This window comes from Dipodomys ordii, unplaced genomic scaffold (assembly GCF_000151885.1).
Source record: "Dipodomys ordii isolate 6190 unplaced genomic scaffold, Dord_2.0 Scaffold109, whole genome shotgun sequence".
NCBI lineage: Eukaryota > Metazoa > Chordata > Mammalia > Rodentia > Heteromyidae > Dipodomys > Dipodomys ordii.
This window is the reverse complement of record NW_012267325.1, coordinates 411715-421410: the sequence shown is the minus strand read 5'-3', so window position 1 is coordinate 421410 and position 9696 is coordinate 411715. Positions and strand designations below refer to the sequence as shown.

Sequence of the window (9696 nt, the reverse complement as noted above, 5' to 3'; positions counted from 1 at the left end):
GGGAGAGGAAGGGGAATAACAAAATGCGGAAACAAGGACACAGGATGACCCATTGCAACAAGGATACCCACAGGACAGTATATTGGAAACGAACTTTACAATTTTGGGGGTGGGGTGGGGAGAAGTTTGGGAGGTGGGAGAGGGAAGGGATAGTGGGACAACAACAAGGGAAGGGGTAATGGTCAAAAAGTAATGTTCTCATTGCCTTACTCATATAACTGTAACCCCTCTATACAGCATCTTTACAATAAAATAAAATAAAAAAAGGTTTCTCCATTGACGATATGAATCTGGAATGCTGATTAGAAAAATATTAACAATTGGAGGATACTTGAGCAGCTGTGACAATTCAGCTAAACCAGTCCCAAGGGCAATCTGACTTCGAGTCTCCTTATCTTCCTGCAATGACAGTGGCTCCTTCATTTTTTCTTTATCTTCTTTATCTTCCTTAGACTCCCCTTCCCTTCCTTTCCCTTCCCTTCCCTTTGCTTCCTTTTTTAAAAAAATTGTTATTTTCTTATTGTCATTATAAAGATGATGTACCGATGGGTTATAGTTACGTAAGTCAGGAAAAGTATACATTTCCTTTTGGACAATGTCACCCCTTCTCTTACTTTCTTCCAGTTTTCCCCTCCCATCTCTACCCTCAATTTGTGTAGTTCTTTTCCAACACAGTGTCTAGTGAGTAGCACTGCTGCATTTGTTCACCCTGTGTCCCTTCATTTCTGTTGTGTCCCTTCATTTCAGTGACTTCCTCATTAACTAGCCTGGGTGTCTACTTTCCAAAATTTGCCTTGAGGTGGTTCCAGGATAAAACTTGAACACTTATATTTAAAAATAAAACCAAAAGAAATCCCAAAGCTCTCTGGGTAATGCTCTAAGAGCATAACAGGTAACAGTGGGGAAAAAAAGTCAAGTGTTTGAAGCCCCAATGTCAACATAAGCACTTCAGAAGTCATTGCCTGGGCTGAAGCATGGCATGCGTGCAGGAGGCCTGTGAAATTAAATAATGATTTGCACTTGTACGAAATATTGCTGCATTTCACGTTTCCCCTTCTGTCTTTTCAGCCATCATGTATGTCATGGGAGCACTTGGCCCTGCAGTTGGATATTTATTAGGTGGACTTCTTATTGGTTTTTATGTTGATCCCAGAAATCCTGTTCACCTTGACCAGAATGACCCTCGTTTTATTGGAAACTGGTAAGATTATGTGCTAAGTTTTGGATTTTACTTCTCACCCTTTAATTTTTTTCATTTAGAGATGCAAAGTAGCTAAAACTTACCTGAGAGTGGGCAGTATGTACCATCTTAGAACCTATGGATATGTTGCCTTCTATAGTAAAAGAGAGTTTACAGATGTAATCAAGTTAAGGATCTTAATGTGGGAATCAGCTAAGATTATTAACCAAAGGAAAGAAGTAGACAGGATGGCCAGAGTTAGACAAGGAGATATGTTGATTGAAGCAGGATTTGGAGTGATTTGCTTAGAAGATAGAGGAAGTGTCTGTGTGTGAAGATATGCAGGTGAACTCTAGAAGTGAGAAAGGTAAGAAAACAGGTTCTCCCTTAGCTAGAATATTCAGAAGTAATCCATCCCTAGCCATTCCATTGTTATTTGAGCCACTAAAGTGCATGGTTGTTATAGCAGCAACAGGAAACCAGTACAGAGATAAAATACTCGTAGCAGTATCTTAATCCACATTCTCCAGGTCTGGGCTATGTCCTTCAGAGCAGTGTGCAAGAAGGCGGCTGCTGTAGTTAGGATGGGATTTTCCTGGTTAATCCTATTTTTTATTTCCTTTTCATTGCCTTAAAAATGATTGTTCTCATTATTGTACTTGTATTTCTGTTTTACAATCTTCTCCCATGGTCCAGAACTCTAGCCCTACTTCTGCATTGCCACTCTCTTAGCAAATTTTTTCTCTGTTATTATTCTGTTTCTCCACATGTGATTTAGCTGTTTTCTCACTTTCTGAACCTTAATTATCTGCCAAATAAGTAATGTTTAGGATTCAGGAAGAGAACTTCAACTGTGGATATTATTCTCATATGAATAACAAAAGATGTGTGGGAAATCTGCATGGTCCTCAAGTATAGATTATTTCTTCATAATCACAAAAGCATGAGCTGAAAATATTAGTGTCCTAAGTACACTTGACATTCATTTTTGGGAAAAAGATAATACTGCGTCTTATGGATTACAAATATCAAACAATTACTTTCTAAAGGGTTGCTTAGATAAAAAAGAGTTGCTTAGAATGCTTTTCCCAGTTTTCTTCATTTGATTGTAGAAAAAAGACCACACAACCATAAGATTGGTAGGAAAAGGGTTAGTTCAGGTTTCTAAGCAGTTAGTAAATATGAATTAGGCTATGCAACACCTTTCATTCTTGTAAGTACTCCTCATTGAAACTGGAAGCATTAAGGTACGGATGAGTTTGGCTTGGTAAGATTGTTTAATCATATGAAAAAGAGTTACCCTGTCAGTGATGGGGAATGAACACAGGAGTTTTAAGTTCTTGACGGTGAAATTTTAGCTGTTTTCTTTACAATTCTGAAATAAACCAGAGTAGGGATAGTTTTTTATGATAAAAAAATTAGATGAACTGGGAGAGAAAGAGAGGAAAGGGATAATGTTCTTCAAAAAGAAATGTTCTCTTTACCTGACTTATGTAACTGTAATCACTTTGTACATCAGACCTTTGTAATAACAATAAAAAAAGAAAATTAGATTATTAACATATACTTATGGATATCTAATGTATCTGTGTCCTAGTTAAATGTCCCGAGGATATGGTGGTGATAAGGGAACAATGGGAATGAAAGTAAGATGAGGATAAATAACTGAAGGCCTGGCAGGGGAGTAGGAGCTTTAGTTCTATGAGTGCTTTGTGCTGACAAAACTTTTCTAGTACACAGAGAACAATCCAACTAATTGGAGTGTAGACCCTAAAGCTATATGTTCCCATTTCGCACCTAAATAGCATTGAATGGCTTTGGAAAAATGACTTCCATGTGCCTTCATTGTTTTGTAATACATATGAGGTAGTTATAATACCTTCTTGATTGGATTATAGTAAGGAATACTGAGTTCATTTGTGGAGAGCTCTAAGTGGTTCCAGCACCTGCTTTTCAGGTGCTAAATCTACAGTCCTTTGAATTCAAACAATATATCCATTTTTTTATAGCTCACTATTAGTTCTTTGTGTGTGTGTGTGTTTTTTTCCTGTTGGTCATGGGGCTTTAACTCAGGGCCTGAGTGCTGTGCCTGAGCTCTTTAGTTCAAGGCTAATGCTCTGCCACTTTGAGCCACAGCTCCACTTCCAGTTTTCTAGTGGTTAATTGGAGATAAGAGCCTCATGGGACTTTCCTGCCTTGGCTGGCTTTGAACGCTCCTCAGATCTCAGCCTTCTGATTAGTTAGGATTACAGGCATAAACCATCAGCTCCCCGCTCAATATTAGTTCTATAAATGATAAAGAGCTGTATAATGTCTATTTAAAATGAGTTTGAAGCAAAGGAAGGGGTGACAGTGTCTAGGTTCTCATTACCTGATTTGTGAAATGGTAACCCTTCTGTATAGGAACTTAATAGTAAAAATAAAATTACATTAGAAATGAATTTGAATTTGGATTATTTAAGAGTCCTGTTTGTCAAAGCACCTTGAATAAAGGCATGGTTATTTGATACAATGCATTAAATAGATGCTGAAAGAGGGAGGGAAGAAAGAAAAGGAGGAAAGAGGAAAGAAGGAAGGAGAGAGGAAGAAAGGAACAATGTTAGTGTTTACTAGGTGCTTACTATGTATTGTTCATTATAATGAGAGCATTATAAACATTTATTTAAGCATTGTAGAGCCACCTGTAGTCACTACTATTATCCCCATTTTGCAGGTAAAGGAACTAATGCTCAGGGAGTTGAATTATTTGCCCAAAGCCTTTGTGTTAGAGAGTGCTAGGTTAAGAAATAGACTCCAGGGCAGAACTCTTTGCTACTGTCAGCAATGATTGCCCTTCATGAGTGCCCTGAATGACTCACAAAATGAATTTTTCTACTCTGGCCTTTCAATTTTAGCCATTGTCATCATACAACATACTTTCCTGTCCCACTCAGCTTTTACCATTGTCTTCTTCAGTTATATTCTCAGTATCCATCATGATCACATTTATTATCTATGTTTTAAACACTATAGTATTGAAAAATGTGGGCTTACTTTGCTCTTGTTTTGAAATGACTAGACTTTTATAGTATTGTTATATGTGTGCTATAATCTGTCCCCTTCTTCTGGGATGTGCTCTCACTTTGGTCTAATAAGACCATATGGTTAAGATTTGCATAAAATTTTAGATCAGTGGCTGTGGGGAGGTGGAGGAGTAAGGCTGAGAGCAGATCACTCAAAAGCAATTAATCAAAGCTAATTACCATGAATTAATTACAGATTTCGTAGCAGGCATTTCATTAGGTTCATTCTATATATCATGTTTAAATTAATTAACTCAATTTTAATTAATTCTAGACTTCACTAGTGACTTCTCACCCTTCTTTTGAGGTGGGAAAAGTCAAAGTGGAAAGGCATGATAGTTTCCCCCATGATCTTGTCATTAGTAAGTGATAAGGATGGGATACAAGCCAGGGCGTGTGTGAAACCACAGCTCATACAATAGCCCCTCCATTCCATGGCCCACCACTCTTGGAGAGAGGATGTTGGATTTTAGGAAACTATTATAGGATGAATGGAGAGATTTTCCAGAATGGTAAATGGAAATGGGTGGTACACTGATTGGCCAGAGCCTGGAAGCAGCCAAGTATTAAGGAATCTAGACAGATAATGACATAGCTATGTTCCCAGCAAACAGATGACCCCTCCCCCCTGTTTTTAAAGCATCCTATCTCTTTCACTTTATTCATCAATGTTTTTGAGTTATCTAGTCTGCACTAGGTTGGTAATAATGTTCTGAATAAATGGAATCGCTAGAAGTTTGTCCTTAGCAATCATCCCAAAGTAAAGCTCTTTTGTTATTATCTTAAACTTTTCATTTGGTATACTTTTTTTTGGGGGGGTCCGGTCATGGGGCCTGAACTCTGGGCCTGGGCGCTGTCCCTCAGCTCTTCAGCTCAAGGCTAGCGCTCTACCACTTGAGCTACAGCACCACTTCTGGCTTTTTTCTTTTTGCTTATGTGGTGCTGAGGAATCGAACCCAGGGCCTCAGGCATGCGAGGCAAGTGCTCTACCACTGAGCCACCTTCCCAGACCTCATTTGGTATACTTTTACCTCATTGACAGTACCACATTGGATTATTACTAAATGGTTCTAGGAATCTTTTTTTTCCCCCGACTAAACTGTGACCTTCGTTACCCTATGACAATATTTAATAGAAAGACATTATAATGAGTTTTCATTTTGTAGTTGATTTGTGTTCTTCCTGGGCTGAATTCAACATTCCTGGGCTGCCCACAAACTGGATATTACTAATAGGGACAGGTTGATACAGAGGCCAGAGCTGGAGTTTTATTAACATGGAATCCTTAAAGGCAGAGTTGGAGTTGAGGAATCTTTGGAAGTTGCCACACTTTTAGATAGGCTCATAGACCTCTGCTTGCTCAGGAATGGCAAAGGATCTAAGAAATCGCCTTATGTGGAATTGTGTAGGTATGAAGCTCCAGGCCGTAACACATGGGCCAAGTGGAATTTAGGTTCTAGTCTCGGTAATCTCCATGAGCTCTCTGAGTTTACACAGCTCAGGCTCTATACCCAATGTTGGGAGTCTACATTGCTCAGAATCTAGGAAGTTTTCTGACACATTGATTTCCCCTCTTTGGGCTTTTATAGCATTCATAATCTATACCATGCTCTAATACACAATTGTATTCTTGCATTTCTTGGAGAATGTTTCTTGTATTTTAGCTTGGTTGTACCTATGTGACCAGTTCTTGAAAGCAAGAACAATTGCAAATGTTTTGGTAGCTCTCATACAGAGTTTAATATTGTGAAGACCAACTAGGAAGGGCCAAATATTCAAAAAATATTTGAATACCATCGGTAATGAAATTTCTTTCGCTTTCTCTCTTCCTTTTCCCCCTTTGCTCCTTTCTCTCTCCCTTCCTTTCTCTTTGTTTTCTTTTCTCCCATTCCCCACTAGTTTTTACATTGCTGGGGGTCCAACTCAGGGCCTTGTGCATGCTAAGCAAGTACTCTACCACTGAGCTATATCCCTGTCATCCCACCAATTAAGTTTAAAATAAATTTGACCTGGGATGGAGTATAACTTAGTGTCAGCGTACTAGCTTTGCATATACAATTCCCTGGTTCAATTGCTACCACCAAGACAAACAAACAAAATATATATAACATTAAATATTAATACTTCTAAGAAAAATGTCTATATTGATTCACACAGCATGCTATCAAGTGTTCATTATTTTTCTTTTAAGCTTCTTATAAAATCCACATTATAAGATAGCCAACTGATGTTAGCAGAACTGACAGGTAGCTACAGAAAAATACTTGAGTGGAATTCTAATCTGGCTGCTGATTATATTATCTGTGATTATAATAGTATAATTGCTGAGTGGATTTCCTAATCATACCACAGAAAGGGAAAAATACCTTTATTTTCTCAGTTTGGCCAATTTTTTCTTTTCTTTGTTGCTTTACAGTTGATGAAGGTAAAAAGATTTCTTTGGAGATTTTATTACTGCAAGCTTCTACTTTGCTAATTTGTTCTCAGTCAGCAAACAAAAGCTGTAAATGCTATTCACATTTCCCAATTTTTTAGGTGGAGTGGATTCCTCCTTTGTGCCTTTGCAATGTTTCTTGTGATATTCCCAATGTTTACTTTTCCAAAAAAGCTTCCACCTCGACACAAGAAAAAGAAGAAAAAAAAATTTTCCGTTGACGTTGTTAGTGATGATGATGTTATGAAGGAGAAATCAAATGCAAATGAACAAGTGGACAAAAAAGTTTCTTCTATGGGATTTGGAAAGAATGTCAGAGGTAAAGTATACATCTTGAATAAATACATGCATGGTACTTTTGATTGGTACTCCTTGAAGTGTGATGAAGGAGGCTCAGTGGTAGAGTGCTTGCATAGCATACTCAAGGCCCCGAGTCCCAGTCTCCAGCACTCAAGAGGAGAAGGTGTGGTTCTAAACCTGTGCTCTTCACAAGAATCTTTTAGCAGACTAGATAAACATTGAGGCTGAGAGTGAAACTTGACAAGTCAGTTTGTATGTTGAATCTATTAATAATAATGAAAATCCGTTGAATCTAACCATAATGAAAAATAGGCTGAGAGCTGAGGATTACAGTTAAAAGCAAGCTTAGGCTCCAATTAACCACCAGAAAACCAGAAGTGTTGCTGTGGCTCAAAGTGGTAAAGCATTAGCCTTGAGCAAAAGAGCTCAGGGACAGTGCCCAGGCCCTAAATTCAAGCTCCACGACAAACAAAAATTAAATAAAAACATTTTCTAAAACTTCACTTTCTATTTTGCCAAACTATTAGTCAATGATAGGTTGGTAATAGAAAAAGCAAAGGTCCTTTCCCTAGATAGTTTGTGAAGCAGCAATTTGGAGCATAAAGATACAAATATTTAGATGTGTCATTTCTGGCAGTCAGTGATACCTGATTTGTGTGTGTGTGTGTGTGTGCGCGTGCACGTGTGTGTGCTAGTCCTAGTACTTGAATTCAGGGTCTAGGTACTTTACCTGAGCTTTTGTGCTCAAGGATGGTACTCTACCACTTGAGCCACAGCTCCACTTCAGATCTTTAGTGGTTGATTGGAAAGTCTCACTTGGGCTGACTTGAAACCAGGATCTTCAGATCTCAGCCTCCTTAGTGGCTAGGATTACAGGTATAAGCCACTGACTCCCAGTTCAGAATTGATTTTTACATAAATTATAAAGCATATATTAGTCAAGATAGATATTCAGAATTGATTTTTGCATAAATTATAAAGCATATATTAGTCAAGATAGATATTCAGAATTGATTTTTGCATAAATTATAAAGCATGTATTAGTCAAGATATTCAGAATTGATTTTTACATAAATTATAAGGCATGTATTAGTCAAGAAAGATATTCAGAATTGATTTTTACATAAATTATAAGGCATATATTAGTCAAGGTAGATAAGCTTTATCCATGCATAGTATCATCTATTTCTTTTCTTTTTTTCTTTTTTTATTATTAACAATAAGACTGAAGAAAAAACTTTACATTACTAATTTATTTCAGGTTTGTCCCTATAGACTAAAAAGAACCATAATTAGATTGGACTATTCAATGAGAATTAGAATTCTAACTATTTCTAAGTCTTTCCAAATCATTTCAATAAGTTTTTAAAAGGCTATACTCATTGTAAGCAAGGGGAGTGACATTTTACTGAAAGTGCTTCTTGCCGCTTAAATTTGTCCTTTCCTTCCAAGTACTTTGTATCTGGGGATACCAGAATCTTTTCTAATAAAGTAAAGGCTTCTCCAGATGCTGGTGTGGCCCAAGCCTCTGCAGTGTGGATCAGCGATCATTTTTCATAGCTGTATTGTAGACCCTTATGTCTGTTGTCACAGTCATGTCTTTTTAAATGGCATAGTTGAAGCAAAGTTGATGTTAAGGAATTTAAAACATACATCTTAATTTATTGAGAGTACAAAGTAAAGTCAAAGAGAGAGCTACAACTTTGGGTAAAATTAAATTATGTATTTTGTAGCTTAGGAGTAGATGCCTTCACTATGAAATATATGAATTGGGTAGTCAGAAAATGGGAGAGATGTAGGGCACTGGTGGCTCATGCCTGTAATCCCAGCTACTCAGGAGGATTGAGGTTTAAAGCCAGCCCAGGCAGGAAATTCTGTGAGATTCTTACCTCCAATTAACCACCAGAAAACCAGAAGTGATGCTTTGGCTCAAGTGGTAGAGTGCTAGCCTTAAGCTGAAGAGCTGAGGGCCAGCTCCTAGGTCCAGAGTTCAAGCCCCATGACCGACTAGAGAGAGAGAGAGAGAGAGAGAGAGAGAGAGCATACATATCAAGTATTAATATCAAGTCTAGACAACTGTTGACAGAACTGTTTTTGTATCTTTTGTATATTACCTTCTCCCTTCCTGACACTTCTGAAACGCCCAAATAAATTACTTGACCTTGAATCCTTGTCTCAGATTCTGATTCTGGGGGAAACCCACATTTAGACATGCAATTTCAAAAATAGTCAAAAACTGCCACAGAATTTAGAAATTAATTTTGGAAGTTTAATCTATACACTATGTTTTCAATCTATACACCTTGTAACTTCTGGGAACTATTCAATCTTTTTAATGCTGGATTTGATAGTACAAGATATTTTCTTTAGGGAGGGGAAATTATTTTAAGATATGGTCTTGTTATGAAGTCTAAGCTGGCCTTAAACTGGTGGACTTCCTGCCTCTGCCTCCTGTCTGGTGGGATTTACAGGCATGCTTCACCACCTCTGGCAGGATAGTTTCTTTAAAAGGAAAGAATAGGAAGAGTCATTGAACAGTGATGGGTAGCTGGTTTACATGATCAGTTCCTACTTGATTTTGTTAGTATTTGTTATAAATTATCCTGTCCCCTTGATATGATGTCTGATCATCTTCATGTGGTTAAAACTCCAGTTGAGACAACATAGCTGATCTGTTTTATTACTTTCACATGTACTGAATTTCTTTCTCTCTTTTCTTT

The 9696-nt window shown here is 37.6% G+C and overlaps 1 protein-coding gene across 2 annotated transcripts in view; it reads left to right on the top strand.

Moving 5' to 3' along the window:
* Positions 1-9696, top strand: part of Slco5a1 (solute carrier organic anion transporter family, member 5A1) — a 119711-nt gene that overhangs the window by 54381 nt on the left and 55634 nt on the right. For both annotated transcript variants that reach the window (XM_013028434.1, XM_013028433.1), the window contains exons 2-3: positions 1069-1201; positions 6778-6995. In XM_013028434.1, coding sequence (XP_012883888.1) covers positions 1069-1201; positions 6778-6995 — 351 coding nt within the window. The remainder of the gene's footprint in view (positions 1-1068; positions 1202-6777; positions 6996-9696) is intronic.